The sequence below is a fragment of the Coregonus clupeaformis genome, chromosome 1 (genome assembly GCF_020615455.1).
Source record: "Coregonus clupeaformis isolate EN_2021a chromosome 1, ASM2061545v1, whole genome shotgun sequence".
NCBI classification, from domain to species: Eukaryota; Metazoa; Chordata; class Actinopteri; order Salmoniformes; family Salmonidae; genus Coregonus; species Coregonus clupeaformis.
This window is the reverse complement of record NC_059192.1, coordinates 75100974-75121608: the sequence shown is the minus strand read 5'-3', so window position 1 is coordinate 75121608 and position 20635 is coordinate 75100974. Positions and strand designations below refer to the sequence as shown.

At 44.7% G+C, this 20635-nt stretch overlaps 2 protein-coding genes across 6 annotated transcripts in view; one reads left to right on the top strand and one right to left on the bottom strand.

Moving 5' to 3' along the window:
* Positions 1-241: 241 nt before the first annotated feature.
* On the top strand, positions 242-4661 carry LOC121584506 (testis-expressed protein 47). Its single transcript, XM_041900417.2, has 7 exons — positions 242-1601; positions 1774-1849; positions 1933-2036; positions 2126-2187; positions 2425-2623; positions 4157-4304; positions 4551-4661. Exons 1-7 carry the CDS (start codon positions 1491-1493, stop codon positions 4586-4588), a joined length of 738 nt encoding a protein of 245 aa, XP_041756351.1. The 5' UTR covers positions 242-1490; the 3' UTR covers positions 4589-4661.
* A 48-nt stretch (positions 4662-4709) lies between these two features.
* LOC121576971 (rho GTPase-activating protein 17) overlaps positions 4710-20635 on the bottom strand; it is an 85970-nt gene continuing 70044 nt past the window's right edge. For 2 of the 5 annotated variants that reach the window (XM_041890609.2, XM_041890620.2), the window contains exons 14-20: positions 17170-17283; positions 16727-16818; positions 16352-16502; positions 15473-15739; positions 14451-14623; positions 10299-10859; positions 4710-6671 (exon numbers count right to left, since the gene is read on the bottom strand). In XM_041890609.2, the coding sequence (XP_041746543.1) occupies positions 6520-6671; positions 10299-10859; positions 14451-14623; positions 15473-15739; positions 16352-16502; positions 16727-16818; positions 17170-17283 (1510 nt within the window). In that variant the 3' untranslated portion in view covers positions 4710-6519. Of the gene's footprint in view, positions 6672-8489; positions 8527-10298; positions 10860-14450; positions 14624-15472; positions 15740-16351; positions 16503-16726; positions 16819-17169; positions 17284-20635 lie in introns of all 5 variants that reach the window. The other 3 variants (XM_041890628.1, XM_041890636.1, XM_041890644.2) reach the window with 3 other exon arrangements.

Genomic DNA, 20635 nt, shown 5'->3' with positions numbered 1-20635 from the left:
TGGAAAACACTGTCTCAGGCGCCGCTCCAGAATCTCCCATAAGTGTTCAATTTGGTTGAAATCTGTTGACTGAGACACACACCCTTTAAATCCCCTATGCACCTTTAAGACCCCTCTTTCAAAGTCACTGAGATCTCTTCTTCTTGCCATGGTAGCCAAAATAATGGGCAACTGGCCATTTCTATACATGACCCTAAGCATGATGGGATGTTAATTGCTTAATTAACTCAGTAACCACACCTGTGTGGAAGCACCTGCTTTTAATATACTTTGTATCCCTCATTTACTCAAGTGTTTCCTTTATTTTGGCAGTTAGCTGTATATGTAAATGACTATGACATTTTAGATGGCTGATAGTCATACGTTATGTTATCTAGAGCTGAGCATTATTTGTACAGATGAACTTGATCTGCAAAGTGCTGTGCAACAGAAACACATAATCACTGCCTCGTAGATTGTGATGATAGAATGCAGTATTAACCTACCAAGAATCATTACATTGGCATGACAAATGTACTGTGAATTATTACTACAAAATTTAGAAGCTTTCTGGTGCCAATGTAATTGCTGTCATCCTAACATTTGGCATTTCAAAACTTGCTCTGGGCAGTGGAAACAACAAAGAATACCACTCTCCTAAGTGTTTTACAGTATGAAGAGCAACATGAAATAAGAGGGTTAACCCACTGGCGCTAATATATGAATAGCTGCTAACTGAAAGACATCAATCCATTTTAGCATTGAGTGGTCCAGGCGGCTCTTGGGGTCACTGTGGTTGTTGCTGATGAACCGTCCATTCCACTGCATTTAAAAAAAATCTTGTTTTAGAACAAATATTCACTGTTTGCTGGTGTTCATTTAAAGCTGTTTTGAAGGTATTTCCTGTGTTTCTACTTTCCCTTCATAATTCATTTTTACATAGACATTTCAGTCCGAGCTGCCATCATCAAAATACTAATGTATTTATTTACAGACCTGTTGTACCAGGCTTGCAATTTGTCATCATGTTCAAAAAGACACTGCTACACATTTAAATCGTGCCACAAGTGCAGTACAGTTTTATGACAAGCATTTGCATGTTGCTATAGGTGTTGCTTTGTGTTAAAATGATTGTACATCTGGATTTGTTTACTTTTATTGTATTCTCACAAGTTGGGTCTAAAATGTAGGCCTATTATAACTCTAGGTCAATTTAAGTTTACTGTTAATTTATTGAAATGTTCATTTTGTATAGCCTAAGTGTGTTTTTTTTAAATATGTTTTCATTGATATTAATGGAGTACTTTGTATAGTTCTAAAAATATTGACTTTTTATGTTGGCCATATGGTTGCTTCTGGATCAGTTGTACTTGTTTTGGATCTGTAAAAAGACAAATGCTTGACAAATAAACTGCCTGATACCCACGAGCTTCTTTGGAGCTAATGACGAACATGGACCAAATGAAGTGCAGTTTGTCGCGTGGTGATGCAGTTGCCACAGTAACGAGAACATGGCAGTAAATCCTTTGCCATCATCTCTTCCTGGCAGCGTCAATCCGTATTTCAACGCCTACAAAAACTCGCTTTTTACCGATGTCGAAAAACAGAAAACAACCTGCAAAGTAAGGCTGAAGACTTCAATAAATTATAATGTGATAGAAGTTTCCAAACAGGACGCGCGATGGCGCGCTAACATACAGATTTGGGGTCATGATCAGCATCCCTTCAATGAATGAAGGTTTTTAGCAGTGAGCGCGTCTAAACTCAGCTTGTTTCTGTCTCTTGGGTTTGTAGAAACGTTTTATCCATAGACTGGTGTATGTAGCGACGAGAAAGCTAAACGCTGACGATAATCAAAGTGCAATTGCAGGTAAAAAAATTAAAAGGTAAAATCTTAGCCAGAATGTATTTCTAGAGAATGAGTTGCTCACTGTCTGCTTGTCTTCATTCCAGAATACTATGAGCAATTTTTGTCGAAATTCCAGAAAAACATACAGACTGAAAAAGTCACTGGCATACTGCTATTATATCCCAAAAGTATCATTCATTTGATGGAGGTATGTTGAGAATTAACAATTTTACCTCACTTACAGATGTTGGTGTATCACCATTAGTAGCATTATAAATGGCATTTCTTTGGTTTTAGTCCTCTTCAGAAGTTCTCCACATGATTCTGGAAGATCTGAACGAAATGGAGAAAATCCCAAAGTAAGATTTCCTCTGACTCCTCCTCATCGAGGATAGATGGTCCTTGCTTTGCTCTGCTATCTGGACCCCTGTAGCTCAGTTGGTAGAGCATGGCGCTTGCAACGCCAGGGTTGTGGGTTCGTTTCCCACGGGGGGCCAGTATGAAAATGTATGCACTCACTAATTGTAAGTCGCTCTGGATCAGAGCGTCTGCTAAATTATGTAAATGTGATATCTGACTGGATGTTTTTGGCCCAGATGCCCACTGAAGGAGGTGCGTATCCTGGTGGTGTCTCATTGTGTGCTGAGACGTATGTTCCCGTTGTGGGGCTACCGCTTCGTGACGCTGCCCCTCAGCCTCCAGGACCCCAACCCACAGACCCAGCCCGTGGAGACCCTGGTCCCAGACAGCCTGGCCATGATCTACAAGATGTGTGTGTGTCTACTCAAACGCAGGGTAAAGGAGATGCAAACACTGTTGGTGGTGAATGTCTGTACATGCCAATTTTAAGACAAATCCATCCTTTCCTTTGTAAGGTATTTTGATTTGATGCATGTAAGCCCTCTACATGAGAGGAGTGTCACAGGCCTGTTTGTGTTTGTGTGGTTCTATAGAGTAGCTGTTCAGTGTGTGTGTTGTTCTATAGGGTAGCTGTTCAGTGTGTGTGTTGCTCTATAGGGTAGCTGTTCAGTGTGTGTGTTGTTCTATAGGGTAGCTGTTCAGTGTGTGTGTTGCTCTATAGAGTAGCTGTTCAGTGTGTGTTGTTCTATAGGGTAGCTGTTCAGTGTGTGTGTTGCTCTATAGAGTAGCTGTTCAGTGTGTGTGTTGTTCTATAGGGTAGCTGTTCAGTGTGTGTGTTGTTCTATAGGATAGCTGTTCAGTGTGTGTGTTGCTCTATAGAGTAGCTGTTCAGTGTGTGTTGTTCTATAGGGTAGCTGTTCAGTGTGTGTGTTGCTCTATAGAGTAGCTGTTCAGTGTGTGTTGTTCTATAGGGTAGCTGTTCAGTGTGTGTGTTGCTCTATAGAGTAGCTGTTCAGTGTGTGTGTTGTTCTATAGGGTAGCTGTTCAGTGTGTGTGTTGCTCTATAGAGTAGCTGTTCAGTGTGTGTGTTGCTCTATAGAGTAGCTGTTCAGTGTGTGTTGTTCTATAGGGTAGCTGTTCAGTGTGTGTTGTTCTATAGGGTAGCTGTTTAGTGTGTGTGTTGCTCTATAGAGTAGCTGTTCAGTGTGTGTGTTGTTCTATAGGGTAGCTGTTCTGTGTGTGTGTTGTTCTAAAGGGTAGCTGTTCAGTGTGTGTGTTGCTCTATAGAGTAGCTGTTCAGTGTGTGTTGTTCTATAGGGTAGCTGTTCAGTGTGTGTGTTGCTCTATAGAGTAGCTGTTCAGTGTGTGTGTTGTTCTATAGGGTAGCTGTTCAGTGTGTGTGTTGCTCTATAGAGTAGCTGTTCAGTGTGTGTTGTTCTATAGGGTAGCTGTTCAGTGTGTGTGTTGCTCTATAGAGTAGCTGTTCAGTGTGTGTGTTGTTCTATAGGGTAGCTGTTCAGTGTGTGTGTTGTTCTATAGGGTAGCTGTTCAGTGTGTTATGTTGTTCTAAACCATATGAGGTCCGGGGGCTGCCGTTTTTGTTTAGTTTTTTTGTTTGCATTTTATCCCCAATTTCGATCTCGTCTCATCGTTGCAACTCTCCAACGGGCTCGGGAGAGGCGCAGGTCGAGTCATGCGTCCTCAGAAACATGACCCGCCAAAACGCGCTTCTTAACACCGGCCCGCTTAACACAGAAGCCAGCTGCACCAATGTGTCGGAGGAAACACAGCTCAACTGATGACTGAAGTCAGCCTGCAGGTGCCAGCCCCGCCACAAGGAGTCGTAGAGCGTGATGAGCCAAGTAAAGCTGTGTGCTGTTCTATAGGGTAGCTGTTCAGTGTGTGTGTGTGTGTGTGTTGCTCAAATCTATAGGGTAGCTGTTCAGTGTGAGAGTGTGTGTGTTACAGGGTAGCGGTTCAGGCCAGGATGATCAGGAGCAGGCTCTTCTGTTAGAGGAGGATACAGTAATCTACCTCTGTCAGAGTCCTGTGCTGCACTCCCCATCCACCTTCCTACAAACCTACACCAAGCCTACCAACATCCTCATGGACTCCGGTAAATGCTTTGTGTGCGTTTTATCTAGGGCTAGATCCGCGTTATAGCGTGATTGAAATTTAAAGATAATTGCCAATTGAGCAGACATCTGCAGTATTTACCGTGCATGCAGTCTCCTCGAACGCGGGAACATTGCCTTTAAATTTAAATCACGCTATAGCGCAGATCTTCCGCAATCCGGATTGAACATAGACCTCAGTCGGGAATCAGAATAATTTAAAAACAACTATTTGTCTTTTATTTTAGAAATCGTGTGGCCAACACACCGCAGACTTTACTGGTAGAAGAAATTAAGAAATTATTACTAGACAATCCTCCTCCCATCAGTAACACCAAATAAAACACTTTCTTACTGTATATCTGCATGTATGCGTATGTATGTGATTAAGCCATGACTCACAACCATTTCAACTTTTTCTTCATATACTTTATTTTATTCGGACTGAGAGTATAACCAAGCATTCATTTGACATTGTATTTATTTCTTGTTTAAGCTCAACAGTCTGCATACAAAACTAGCTGAGCTCAAAATGCAGCTTTAACATTTCTAGTTTAATGGCATTTGTTAGTCTTTCAGAGCCTCGAAACAAGGTGCTCTTTCTGCAGAAGGATAAGGCAGCAAGTTAAAGGAGAAGAGAGGGGGGAATCTCAGTAAAACTACATGGATGATGATCGTCTCTCAGTAAGACTACATGGATGATGATCGTCTCTCAGTAAGACTACATGGATGATGATCGTCTCTCAGTAAGACTACATGGATGATGATCGTCTCTCAGTAAGACTACATGGATGATGATCGTCTCTCAGTAAAACTACATGGATGATGATCGTCTCTCAGTAAGACTACATGGATGATGATCGTCTCTCAGTAAGACTACATGGATGATGATCGTCTCTCAGTAAGACTACATGGATGATGATAGTCTCTGAAAAGCAGTACAATTACTGAACGTGTTCAGGGCAACTGAAGCATCCAGAAATGTGCCCTTTTGTTGGTACCATTCAGGTTCTGTTCTCTAGGAGCACAACCCTGCACTATAGTAAAGGAAAAGCAATACGTATAAAAAAGTAATGATATTGAAGCTTTTCTGGTCTAGTGAATCCAACACCACCTCACTACTAGGTTATTACATCGGTTTATGTGTAAAACCCAGCTCCGTGGGAAAGATAGCAGAATGATCTTCCATATAGAAACCTGTTCACTGGAAAGCAAGCGCTTGTGGGGTTTAGACTTGGTTCAATATCAACTGTTGAAGTGATTCACTAGACAGATGACAAAGTAGCTATAGTATAAGCGCTTAAACCGTCCTTTCCAACATTCACTTATACAGGAAACTGTCACTTCAATGCCCCAACATCAGCGTAAACACAGAAGGTTAGGAAGGCACCTACAAGCCAAGACGTACAGCATATACACAGTCTATAGACCTAATACTGCTACAACGAGTTATGGAACCAGTAAGGCATGATTCAGAAAACTGCATGATTTTTAACTCAAGCCACAGGGAATGCGTTTTTGGAAATAAATACATAGAGCGAAGGATAAAAAGGTCAAAGTGTTTGAGACGACTGGAAACCTGCAGTCACAAGCTACACATTTTTTTTGTTCTGGTTTCTACTTTTACCCACATTTCCTGTGCTTTACATTTACAAATAGTATTCTTCAGTTCTAAGGCCATCATCATAATCAACAACAAAACACCTCACACCAATATCAAAGTCTGTCTGTCCACTGTTAACAAACCCACTCAATACTACCAGTCCCTTCAGGTGCAACATCCCATGCAAATACATACCGTTTCCATTCCAAACTCTCTATTTATTCATCCCAATTTGTTTTTACAAAGCTTTAATCAAGGCTGTTCTGTTCTGTAGTCCCCCTAGGGTGGTCGAGTTGATTGTATATAGTAGTAGCTGTAAAAGGGCTGAGGTGGAGCGGACCAATGGGGTGATGATGGTGGGTAAGTTAGTGTGTGGTGGACACGGAGGTGGAGTTGGCAGAGAACAGCAGAGGTGTGGTGATCTGAGGGGAGCCTGAGGTAGAAGTTACCACTAACCACAGATCTAGGACCAGATCTCCCTACCCCTAGTCGTACAGTTATCCATTAGGGGATGAAACTAATATCTGACCCTGGACCTGTGGTTAGGGTCAACTTCTACCCACACCTGGAGAGGAGATGGAGAGGGGACAGAGAGCCAAGCCCAGTCCTCTTCATTATAGGACGGTACTTTCTGTGTCCAGGTCTGAGTCTTTGGGCTGGGGCACGGGCGTCATGGGGGCCATGGAGGGGGTGGTCACTGGCTGCTGGTCCACAGCAAACTCGGGGACGAAGGCTCGGGTCAACCCTTTGAGAGACAGCACTGGGTCTGGACAGGACAGAGAGAGTGAAATGTTACTGCTCCAGCTGACTGAGGAGTTACTGTTAAGTCTTAAGCTGTAGTAGTTTGTTGAGTGATTGTATCAAATCAGACACTGAATCATACTTTAGCTAAATATCGTGGATTAACAAAGTAAAAGTACTAAGAATTCAATTAATATAAATTCCTGAAGGGGAAAACTAAATAGTTGATTTTAAAATCATCAAAAAGTGACTTGAAAATATGTGTTCAATGTTAGTACGTTTTGGCAAGCATGGTTGATGTGCATAAAGAGAGACAAGCAAAATGCTAATTCAACCTCCAGTACAGACTGTCACATCCTCAATCTGAAGGACCTGACATCCAAACAGTGACGTCAACCTATGCAATCTACTACCATTATTGAACATTTTCCATTGGCTTCAAGATCAAAAAAAGAAAATAGCAGTGAATCATCAAGTAGCGTTAAGTGCCAGCATTTCAGAGAGGATGCCGAGACCACAGATTTATTTTTGAACAGAGTAATGCTGATGCTATCCACGTTCCATCATATAGGAATATAAAGCAGCCATTTCACTTTTGAAAACCACATTGCTGCTGTCATCACTATTCTGCATGCACCTTCTAAACACAATCCTGTCCCATGCATACCGGAACACTAAAACCTGATGCGGTTGGGTTGCCACACTAAAACCTGATGCGGTTGGGTTGCCACACTAAAACCTGATGCGGTTGGGTTGCCACACTAAAACCTGATGCGGTTGGGTTGCCACACTAAAACCTGATGCGGTTGGGTTGCCACACTAAAACCTGATGCGGTTGGGTTGCCACACTAAAACCTGATGCGGTTGGGTTGCCACACTAAAACCTGATGCGGTTGGGTTGCCACACTAAAACCTGATGCGGTTGGGTTGCCACACTAAAACACCAAGACAAGACAGGCTATAGTAGAGCTGGGAAGATAAACCGAAAACTAAATCGACACCGACCATACCGATCAGTTATCACAGGCATTTTGCTGATATCGTTCATTACGATAAATTGCCTGTACTAGAGAAATTAAGTTTGAAATGAAATACCTTTGCTAATCTGGGTAATTGTTAATGGGCCAATTGATGGCTACAACCGTCAAACTAGTATTAGTAGTTTAAAAAGGATCATATAAAAAAACGGTGGTGCACAATAATGTTTTAAACATATCGTTCTATTTATCGCTATCGCATCAATTCAGGCAATTTATGGCGATATGTATTTTTGTCCATATCACCCAGCTCTAGACCATAGGGATGCAGTACTTTTACCCTAAATGGTCTGATCATACTATAATGATATTCTGATGTTGTTTATTTATGTACAATAGTACAGGCCAAGACAAGGAGGGTGTCCACTTCAGAGTCTTCTAATCAAGATGAAAACAATGACTTAACAAAATATATTCATTGAAAAAAAAGTACATTTCCAGAGGGAGAGCAAATGCAATTGAAGGGTTTGCAAAAGACATACTGACAGAATCAAATAAAAAAAAAGTTAATATTCTGCCAATTCCATGAATCAAATCGGTTTTCAGTTTCTGGTATCCTCTCATAATTTACAGACAAACCAATTAGAGATGTCCTTTGCAAACCCTACATCAAAATGTTACTGACATTTAAATGATTTAATAATGAAGGTTGAAAGTCATGATGATTCATGACCATTGAGAACGATGATAAAACATCTATTGGAAAAGCAGGCACAAGTGGTAGGTTTCTAAAAGTATGTTGTGGTAATGGAGTAATGCAGAAACAGATGACGTGCAGCAGCTGCAGAATACAAGTCCTGACAAACCTCTTTCATAGATGCTCCTTAACCTGTGGACACAGGACTTTTAGAGATAAAACATTGTCAATGTACTTTCAACACTAGAGGAAAATACACAAGTGAGAAGGCAGTACTGAACCAATACTATAAACTGAAAGGGATTGTTGTTATACACTACATGACCAAAGTACGTAGACACCTGCATCGTCAAATATCTCATTCCAAAATCATGGGCATTAATAAGGAGTTGGTCCCCCCTTTGCTGCAACAACAGTCTCCTCTCTTCTGGGAAGGCTTTCCACTAGATGTTGGAACATTGCTGCGGGAACTTCCTTCCATTCAACCACAAGTGCATTAGGGAGGTCGGACACTGATGTTGGGCGATTAGGCCTGGCTCGCAGTCAGCCTTCCAATTCATCCCAAAGGTATTCGATGGGGTTGAGGTCAGGGCTCTGTGCAGGCCAGTCAAGTTCTTCCACACCGATCTCGACAAACCATTTCTGTATGGACCTCGCTTTGTGCACGGGGGCATTGTCCTGCTGAAACAGGAAAAAACCTTCTCCAAACTGTCGCCACAAAGTTGGAAGCACAGAATCGTCTATAATGTCATTGTATGCTGTAGCGTTAAGATTTCCCTTCACTGGAACTAAGAGGCCTAGCCCCAACCATGAAAAACAGCCCAATACCATTATTCCTCCTCCACCAAACTTTACAGTTGGCACTATGCATTGGGGCAGGTAGCGTTCTCCTTGCATCCGCCAAACCCAGATTTGTCCGTTGGACTACCAGATGGTGAAGCGTGATTCATCACTCCAGAGAACTCACTTCCACTGCTCCAGAGTCCAATGGCGGCGCGAGCTCTACACCACTCCAGCCAACGCTTAGCATTGCGCATGGTGATCTTAGGCTTGTGTGCGGCTGCTTGGCCATGGAAACCCATTTCATTAAGCTCCCGACGAACAGTTCTGGTGCTGATGTTGCTTCCAGAGGCAGTTTGGAACGTTGTAGTGAGTGTTGCAACTGAGGACAGACGATTATTACGCGATACGGTCCCCTTCTGTGAGCTTGTGTGGCCTACCACTTTGCGGCTGAGCCATTGTTGCTCCTAGACGTTTCCACTTCACAATAAGAGCACTTACAGTTGTCCGGGGCAGCTCTAGCAGGGCAGAAATTTGACTGACTTGTTGGAAAGGTGGCATCCTATGACGGTGCCACATTGAAAGTCACTGAGTTCTTCGGCCATTGTTTGTCTATGGAGATTGCATGGCTGTGTGCTCGATTTTATACACCTGTCAGCAACGGTGTGGCTGAAATAGCCGAATCCATTAATTTGAAGGGGTGTCCACATACTTTATACAGTGGGGAGAACAAGTATTTGATACACTGCCGATTTTGCAGGTTTTCCTTCTTACAAAGCATGTAGAGGTCTGTAATTTTCCAGAAAATCACATTGTATGATTTTTAAGTAATTAATTTGCATTTTATTGCATGACATAAGTATTTGATCACCTACCAACCAGTAAGAATTCCAGCTTTCACAGACCTGTTAGTTTTTCTTTAAGAAGCCCTCCTGTTCTCCACTCATTACCTGTATTAACTGCACCTGATTCCGAAGTGTACCTATGATAAAAATTACAGACCTCTACATGCTTTGTAAGTAGGAAAACCTGCAAAATCGGCAGTGTATCAAATACTTGTTCTCCCCACTGTATATATAGTGTGTCAGTTCTATGTCTGTTTTTAGAATTAGTTGTTAATGTCCTTCTGTGACGTGTTGCCAACAACCAAATTAATCTCCCTTCATGGGACAATAAAGCATCACTTGACTGGACTCACCCATGATTTTGTAGGCTGTGCTGCAGATCCCATTGGTATCATTTCCCTGTGTGGGGGGCTGAGGGGGCGGAGGAATGTTGGGCCTGTTTCTTGGTTTGGGGACGGGGCGTGGCCGGGGGAGGGAGCCTGACTGGAAGGGCGAGGTGGAGGCAGGATGTGCACCGGGTATGTCCTGGGGGACGGTGGAGGGTGGAGGTGTGTCAGGCGGGGTGGGGGTGTCTGTAGGAGAGTATTCCTCCCCCGGGTGGTCTCCTGTGGGCTGGCTGAGGGCCCTGGGTTGGGACGGGGGGCTGACCTGTGAGGGTGTGGGGGGCTGTGGGGGTGGGTGGTTGGGGGCCTGGATGGGGGGCTGGTTGTTGGAGTGGCGGCGAGGGGTGGTGGAGGGCTGGGGTGTGGGCAGGGTGGGGGAGGTAGGGGAGTGGCTTGAGGAGGAGAGGGGTCTGGGAGAGGGGCTGAGGGACTGCCCCTGGCCTGAGGAGGGGTGGTGGTTGGTGGGGTTAATGGGCTGGCCTGAAGGGGGGTTGGACGGCTTGGGAGGGGCAGGGGCTAGCTTCTTTGTACCTGGATAGTGGAGAGAGAGGTGGACTTCAGAATATATCTTATGTCTACATATATTTGAAGCTACCTGAAATTGCACGTCTATGTCTAACAGGGGAGAGCTACACTGGGGTGTCAAAAAAACAGTGGGTTTCTAGCTGCTACACTGGACCCGTAAATATAGCCAGCCCGAGCAGAGCCCAAAATACTTTATGTAGTGTTCTTGGGCATGAGGCGTTCAATTCTTAAAAATAGAACCAGCGCCTCTCACGGAACCGCGTTGCTTACACCCAGGTTTCATTCAAATGAATAGGTCTCACACTCTGCAAAAGTTAGGCATCCAGTGTAGCATGCTTTTAAATCTATGTCAAATGTAACACTATAACTACTAGTGCACATTACCTTGTAATAAGAGGCTTACTAATGAAAAAGAACAGAACAGCTTCTTTATTCAAATTTCCTCATGATACCATATACATTACACACTACCAGTCAAAAGTTTGGACACACCTACTCATTCAAGGGTTTTCTTTATTTGTACTATTTTCTACATTGTAGAATCATAGTGAAGACTATGAAATAACACATATGGAATCATGTAGTAACCAAAAAAGTGTTAAACAAATCAAAATATATTTTATATTTGAGATTCTTCAAAGTAGGTACCCTTTGCCTTGATGACAGCTTTGCACACTCTTCACATTCTCTCAACCAGCTTCATGAGGTAGTCACCTGGAATGCATTTCAATTAACAGTTGTGCCTTGTTAAAAGTACATTTGTGGAATTTCTTTCCTTCTTAATGGGTTTGAGACAATCAGTTGTGTTGTGACAAGGTAAGGGTGGTATACTGAAGATAGCCCTTTTTGGTAAAATACCAAGTCCATATTATGGCAAGAACAGCTCAAATAAGCAAAGAGAAATGAGAGTCCATCATTACTTTAAGACATGAAGGTCAGTAAATCCGGAAAATGTCAAGAACTTTTAAAGTTTCTTCAAGTGCAGTCGCAAAAACCATAAAGCGCTGTGATGAAACTGGCTCTCACAAGGATCGCCACAGGAAAGGAAGACCCAGAGTTACCTCTGCTGCAGAGGATAAGTTCATTAGAGTTAACTGCACCTCAGCAGCCCAAATAAATGCTTCACAGAGTTCAAGTAACAGACATCTCAACATCAACTGTTCAGAGGAGACTGCGTTAATCAGGCCTTCATGGTCGAATTGCTGCAAAGAAGCCACTACTAAAGGACACCAATAAGAAGAAGAGACTTGCTTGGGCCAAGAAACACGAGCAATGGACATTAGACCGGTGTAAATATGGCCTTTGGTCTGATGGGTCCAAAGTTGAGATTTTGGGTTCCAACCGCCGTGTCTTTGTGAGACGCAGAGTAGGTGAACGGATGATCTCCGCATGTTCTTTCTTTTTTTTTAACCTTTATTTAACCAGGTAAACCAGTTGAGAACAAGTTCTCATTTACAACTGCGACCTGGCCAAGATAAAGCAAAGCAGTGCGATAAAAACAACAACAACACAGAGTTACATATGGGATAAACAAAATGTACAGTCAATAACACAACAGAAAATATATATACAGTGTGTGCAAATGTAGTAAGTTATGGAGGTAAGGCAATAAATAGGCCATAGTGCAAAATAATTACAATGTAGTATTAACACTGGAATGATAGATGTGCAGAAGATGATGTGCAAACAGATACTGGGGTGCAAATGAGCAAAATAAATAACAATTTGGGGATGAGGTAGTTGGGTGGGCTAATTACAGATGGGCTGTGTACAGGTGCAGTGATCGGTAAGCTGCTCTTACAACTTATGCTTAAAGTTAGTGAGGGAGATAAGAGTCTCCAGCTTCAGAGATTTTTGCAGTTCGTTCCAGTCATTGGCAGCATAGAACTGGAAGGAATGGCGGCCAAAGGAGGTGTTGGCTTTGGGGATGACCAGTGAGATATACTTGCTGGAGCGCATACTACGGGTGGGTATTGCTATGGTGACCAATGAGCTAAGATAAGGCAGGGATTTGCCTAGCAGTAATTTATAGATGAGCTGGAGCCAGTGGGTTTGGCGACGAATATGTAGTGAGGGCCAGCCAACAATAGCGTACAGGTCACAATGGTGGGTAGTATATGGGGCTTTGGTGACAAAACGGATGGCACTGTGATAGACTACATCCAATTTGCTGAGTAGAGTGTTGGAAGCTATTTTGTAAATGACATCGCCGAAGTCAAGGATCAGTAGGATAGTCAGTTTTACGAGGGCATGTTTGGCAGCATGAGTGAAGGAGGCTTTGTTGCGAAATAGGAAGCCGATTCTAGATTTAACTTTGGATTGGAGATGCTTAATGTGAGTCTGGAAGGAGAGTTTATGGTCTAACCAGACACCTAGGTATTTGTAGTTGTCCACATATTCTAGGTCATGGGCAAGTTGCAGCGGAGGGTGCAGAGCTGGTGGTCGGGGTAGGGGTAGCCAGGTGGAAAGAAGGGCCAGCCAGAGCAAAATGCTTTATCGTTAGTGACAGTGTTTCCTAGCCTCAGTGCAGTGGGCAGCTGGGAGGAGGTGCTCTTATCCTTCTGATAACCAGGTGGCGAATCGCATCTCTGCATGTCTGCAGCCTGTCTGGTGTTCAACCTTCCCAAGTTCTCTCACGTCACCCCGCTCCTCCGCACACTCCACTGGCTTCCAGTTGAAGCTCGCATCTGCTACAAGACCATGGTGCTTGCCTACGGAGCTGTGAGGGGAACGGCACCTCCGTACCTTCAGGCTCTGATCAGTCCCTACACCCAAACGAGGGCATTGCGTTCATCCACCTCTGGCCTGCTGGCCCCCCTACCTCTGTGGAAGCACAGTTCCCGCTCAGCCCAGTCAAAACTGTTCGCTGCTCTGGCACCCCAATGGTGGAACAAGCTCCCTCACGACGCCAGGACAGCGGAGTCACTCACCACCTTCCGGAGACACTTGAAACCCCACCTCTTTAAGGAATACCTGGGATAGGATAAAGTAATCCTTCTACCCCCCCTTACCCCACAAAAAAAAAAAAAAAAACATATTGTAAAGTGGTTATCCCACTGGCTATAAGGTGAATGCACCAATTTGTAAGTCGCTCTGGATAAGAGCGTCTGCTAAATGACGTAAATGTAATGTAAATTATGGAGTGCGGCATCAGATGACCTGGCCTCCACAATCACCCGTTCTCAACCCAATTGAGATGGTTTGGGATGAGTTGGACCGCAGAGTGAAGGAAAAGCAGCCAACAAGTGCTCAGCATATGTGGGAACTCCTTCAAGACTGTTGGAAAAGCATTCCTCATTAAGCTGGTTGAGGGAATGCCAAGAGTGTGCAAAGCTGTCATCAAGGCAAAGGGTACCTACTTTGAAGAATCTAAAATATATTTTGATTTGTTTAACACTTTTTTGGTTACTACATGATTCCATATGTGTTATTTCATAGTCTTCACTATGATTCTACAATTTAGAAAATAGTAAAAATAAAGAAAAACCCTTGAATGAGTAGGTGTGTCCAAACTTTTGACTGGTACTGTAGCTATAAATAAATGTTGAACAACCTAATAAAGGTGAGCTGAATTCTTTTAAGGAGTGAGTGTTTCACCTCTGCGCATCATGTGTGGACTGGGCCCCATGGATCCAGTCCCAGGGCCTCCCACTCCCAGCTGTCCCCCAGCTCCTCCACCTCCTGCTGGGCTGGCCGTGCCCGGGTGGCCCCCTCCTGAACCGTTCCACTGATGGAGGGTCTGGGTGGAGGTGGGGTCACGCTTTGGGTTGCTTAACAAACAGAGGTCACCATTGTAAGTACAGCACTCAGATATTAGTGTAGAGCTATGAAAATGTCCACCATGAAATATAATGCATGTTGAGTGAGCTTTTTGTCCTGCACTGGGCTGTTTCTTTGGTTTACCTTCTATATTCTGACCAATAGAACAGTCTGGAACTAACATTGAATAGAATCCTTTCATAAACAGATTCAAAAACATCCTTCAAAAAGTTACATAAGCTCAATGAGAGGACAGAACTAATGGCCAAACAACATTTCAGAGGACAGAGCTTTGTCCAACAGTTTTCTGCTGATCCATGTGTTCTAGTGTGAGAGCAGAGGAGTGAGGGCCCTCAGAGGATGGCTGGCTCACAGCAGCCATTGTTGAACAGAGCCAGTGGTCTGAACTGAGATGTACCCACAGTGTTATTATAATGATTATTTGTTAGTAGTTTGAGGAAAATGCAGTTAGACAGTGTGAGGAAAACATGAGTCAGAAAGAAGTGAGTGAGTGGTATTGTCACACACGTTCTATGCTCTGTAGTCATTTTCTAGTATGGGTACCAGTCTGTTTAGCTAGCATTCCACTCCTGTCATGCTAAACTTTGGCATATGACAGAGTACAGGAAGTGGAATGTTAGCTAAACAGAGTGGTTACCCATACCAGTCATTTTCCACTCAATAAAATATGTTTGCAATAGATTTTCTGAATTAGAATGTGACATCACCATAAACAGTGCACACACACCTTATCAACAAATCATCATCAAAAGTTGCATACAAAAGTTTTTTTTTTTATCATGCAGTGGAGTGGCATGCGTGTCTGTGCTCCCCAGTGCACTACACACCCACGCCCTTACCTGAGACCCTCCGCGGTAGTAGCTAGAAGCTGCTGCGCTGCCACCAGGGCAGCCATACCCATTGCCAGGCTAGGCTGGCAGCCCTCCAACGCCATGCCCCCCGGCAGGGCCTGGAGCTCGGCCACGCACCCCGTGACCTGCCCAGGCCCTGGGGCCTCCACCGGGGGTAAGGGGGGCTGGAAGGCAGGTGAAACATGCTGCTTTCTACCTAAAGTGTTGCTGCCTCTACGGGGGATGGTGTTATGGTCCGACAGTTTGTTAGCAGAACTACAGAGAGAGGGGAGACGACAGAGAGACAGACGGCAGAGCCATGTTGAGAAAGACACCCACAGAACAGAAATCACCAAGTCCCACAGAGAGAGAGAGAGAGAGCGAGCGAGCGAGCGAGCGCGCGAGAACGAGAGAGCGAGCGAGAGAACGAGAGCGCGAGCGAGAGCGCGAGCGAGAGAACGAGAGCGAGAGAGAATGAGAGAGAGAGCGAGAGCATGAGAGCGAGAGAATGAGAGAGCGCGAGAGGGAGCGAGAAGGAGAGAGCGAGAGAGAGCGAGAGGGAGCGAGAGAGAAAGAGCGAGAGGTAGTCCACACCAAACAAAGGGATGTTAAGTAGATTTGTAGTCTAAAGCCACAAATACGCCTATAGCACTAAATATCCAGAAATACGCTTAAAAAAGCCCCCCATGTAAGTAGTGATAATCAGCAAAGCTACCAATCAAACCAAACATTCAAAGTGTAAATTAATTATTATTGCATTATAAAAGTGAAAATCATTTTGATTTAATTAGCATGATATCCTTAGCTAGGGGCACTGGCAGGTACAGGACCAGTCTATGACCTTTCACCCCACCCTACTAGTGATGGAGTGCGGCTATTGGTGGTTACCTGTCCTTGCGAAGGGTATCGTTCTCTGGTCCCACCATGCTACCAGGCCTCTTCCTCTCGATGGTGGAACAGTCGTACTCCATAGAGTGGTTGATGTGGTTGGAAGGAGGGGTGGGCATGGCGAACATCCCTGATACATTAAACTCCACATCTGTGCACACGGGGAGAACAGGCGGTAAAATTCCTTTAGGGGCCATTTAAGAAAAAAACCCAGATCCATCTTTTTGAGTAACCTAGGAATCAGATTTATACCAAAAAGAAATATGATGACTTTCCAGTTTTCATTGTTCATGACCCTGTAAACAGGAGGAGACCAAGGGCCTCCCTCCTGAGGACCCAGTCAAAGCGGAAGGGTCAAAGGTCATATGTACACACCTTCAGGGAAGAACCAGTCAGCGTGTTGTATGATGGGTTCTATGATGGTCACCACGTGAACAGAGGTAGCAGCAGCCATCTCAGCTAGAGTGCTGCAGGCACACAGAGCAGACATGGTGTCAAACTCATTCCACGGAGGGCCGAGTGTCTGCAGGTTTTCGCTCCTACCTTGTACTTGATTGATGAATTAAGGTAACTAATTAGTAAGGAACTCCCCTCACCTGGTTGTCTAGGTCTTAATTGAAAGGAAAAAACAAAAACCAGCAGACACTAGGCCCTCCATGGAATGAGTTTGACACCCCTGTTATAGACAAACACTACACAACTTGGACACCCGGATTATGACACCAACTTGTGAACACAAACTTTAGTTTTTCAGTTTGAATAGTGAGTACTCCCCATCTCTCCTCCCCTCTCTCCCCCTTTCTCTCCTTCTTTCTCACCCCTCCGTTTTGGCCCACAGCATGTTTGGTCCCAGTACAATGGCGATGTTGCTAGGGGTCATCTTGTTGACCTCACTGTCCTGAGCCAGCTTGGACAGGAACTTCACCAGATACCTACAACACAGGACACAGAGACAGGCACAGGTAAGACAAACATTAGCTGTTAAGAAAAAGGGTAACATATCTTCATACTACACACCAGTCCATCGTCGTTGGCTAATTACCATTGCCCCTTAGCAAGCACCAGTTAGCCTTGAGCTAGCCTCGTGCCAGGCCCATCTCCTGGCTATCTACCTCTCTGTCAACCGGACGGGACCTCCTAGTGTTGACACGGAGCCCCGCCAATCCAACACGACTGGTTTGCCGACAAAATTGTCTGATGTGGTTTCAACAGGCTTCCCGTTACGACGTCGACCACGAAGAGCCATCTGCTAGCCCCGGCCCGCTAGCACAAGCAAGCCGAGCCTCTTGCTCGCCAGTGCTGTAGCAGTCCCCGACCTACCTCCGAACTCTCCTATTGCTGTTCACCGGACCTTATGATAACTCAGCTATACAGCTGATGCCTGCTGGACTGTTCCTTTATACGGTACCGCATCCTGTTTATGTTTAGTCTCAGCCCAAACTTTTCCATTACCAGCTGTTGTCTTAGCTCTCTCGAATAACACCTGTGATTGCTTTATGCCTCTCTCCCATGTCAATATGCCTTGCTTATTGCTGTTTCGGTTATTTCTTATTGTACTATTTCACTGTAGAGCCCCCAGCCCAGCTCAACCTGCCTTAGACAGCTCCTTTGTCCCACCCCCCATACACGCGGAGACCGACTCAAATCGGTGCCTCCAGTGATGCTATCTCTTTCATCGTTACCCAACGCTTAGGTTTACCTCCACTGTACTCATATCCTTCCATATCATTGTCTGTACATAATGCCCTGAATCTATTCTACAATGCCCGGAAATTTGCCCTTTTGTTCTCTGTACCCAACGCACTAGAAGACCAGTTCTTAAAGCCTTTAGCCGTATCCTTATTCTACTCCTCCTCTGTTCCTCTGGTGATGTAGAGGTTAACCCCTATAGCCCCCAGTATCACTCCTACTCCCCAGGCGTTATCATTTGTTGACTTCTGTAACCGTAAAAGCCTTGGTTTCTTGCACGTTAACATCAGAAGCCTCCTCCCTAAGTTTGAGTTATTCACTGCGTTAGCACACTCCGCCAACCCTGATGTTCTAGCAGTGTCTGAATCCTGGCTTAGGAAGGCCACCAAAAATTCAGAAATGTCCATCCCCAACTACAACATTTTCCGTCTCGATAGAACTGTCAAAGGGGGTGGGGTTGCAATCTACTGTAGAGATAGCCTGCAGAGCTCTATCATACTATCCAGGTCTGTGCTCAAACAGTTTGAGCTTCTACTTCTAAAAATCCACCTTTCCAGAAATAAGTCTCTCACTGTTGCCGCTTGCTACAGACCCCCCTCAGCCCCGAGCTGTGCCCTGGACACCATATGTGAACTGATTGCCCCCCATCTATCCTCAGGGTTCGTACTGCTTGGTGACCTAAACTGTGATATGCTTAACACCCCGGCCAACCTACAATCTAAACTAGATGCCCTCAATCTCACACAAATTATCAACGAACCTACCAGGTACAACCCGAAATCTGTAAACATGGGCACCCTCATAGATATCATCCTGACAAATTTACCCTCTAAATGCACCTTCAACCAGGATCTCAGCGATCACTGCCTTATTGCCTGCGTCCGTAATGGGTCCGCGGTCAAACGACTACCCCTCATCACTGTCAAACGCTCCCTAAAACACTTTAGCGAGCAGGCCTTTCTAATTGACCTGGCCTAGGTATCCTGGATGGACATTGACCTCATTCCGTCAGTAGAGGATGCCTGGTTGTTCTTTAAAAGTGCTTTCCTCTCAATCTTAAATAAGCATGCCCCATTCAAAAAATTCAGAACTCCGTACTGCTGTGCTGTTTGTTGCTACTTGGCTACCTGCCAAACTATTCACGTTTTACTTTTAATAAACGTTTAATCAATCTTTGTGTTCAACAAATTTACCAACTTTTTAGTTTTGTCCTCACTCATCTTTTTCGTTAAACTTTTTTCACCCCGGACGTTTATCCCGAGACAGAAGAGTCATTTTCCTGTGCGTTTTAGCTGCCAACTTTACGTTATTTTCCTTTTTTCCATCGCAACTTTTTTCCCCTTATTCAACTTTTTCACTCGGACGCTTTATCTGGACATGGTTCATCAACATCTTCAACAGCCGAAGCTAAGTAGTAACATTAACATGATGTCTTCTAATTGCAGTCGCTGTACTCATAATATACAGGAGAACGATCGCCTTACGGCGAAAATAGCTGTGCTACAAGCCCAGCTTCAGACGCAATCGTTAGGCAAGGGTAATCTCAGTGTAGGAAAGGAAGAAACAGCGTCTGTGCCACCAGTAAGTACAGACAGTAACGTTAGTATAAATCCCCCCGCACAGTCCCCGCGGCCGGACAACTTTCTCATGGCTTCTGGAGGGAAATACTGTTGGAATGCTCAACCGGTGTCGCTCATTCAGCCGACAGAAACCTTCAACCGGTTTTCCCCATTATGTAGCGAGTCGGAGTCTGAGTCTGAGTCTTCTCTAGTCTCTACTCCTCCCGTTACGGGGTCTGAGACGCCGAAGGCTCCCACCATTAGCTCTGACAAATTGAAAACCCTAGTCATTGGCGACTCCATTACCCGCAGTATTAGACTTAAAACGAATCACCCAGCGATCATACACTGTTTACCAGGGGGCAGGGCTACCGACGTTAAGGCTAATCTAAAGATGGTGCTGGCTAAAGCTAAAACTGGCGAGTGTAGAGAGTATAGAGATATTGTTATCCACGTCGGCACCAACGATGTTAGGATGAAACAGTCAGAGGTCACCAAGTGCAACATAGCTTCAGCTTGTAAATCAGCTAGAAAGATGTGTCGGCATCGAGTAATTGTCTCTGGCCCCCTCCCAGTTAGGGGAAGTGACGAGCTCTACAGCAGAGTCTCAGCACTTAATCGCTGGTTGAAAACTGTTTTCTGCCCCTCCCAAAAGATAACATTTGTGGATAATTGGCCCTCTTTCTGGGACTCACCCACAAACAGGACCAAGCCTGACCTGCTGAGGAGTGACGGACTCCATCCTAGCTGGAGGGGTGCTCTCCTCTTATCTACCAACATAGATAGGGCTCTAACTCCTCTAGCCCCACAGTGAAATAGGGTGCAGGCCAGGCAGCAGGCTGTTAGCCAACCTGCCAGCTTAGTGGAGTCTGCCAATAGCACAGTCAGTGTAGTCAGCTCAGCCATACCCATTGAGACTGTGTCTGTGCCTCGACCTAGGTTGGGCAAAACTAAACATGGCGGTGTTCACCCTAGCAATCTTATTAGGATAAAGACCTCCTCCATTCCTGCCATTATTGAAAGAGATCGTGATACC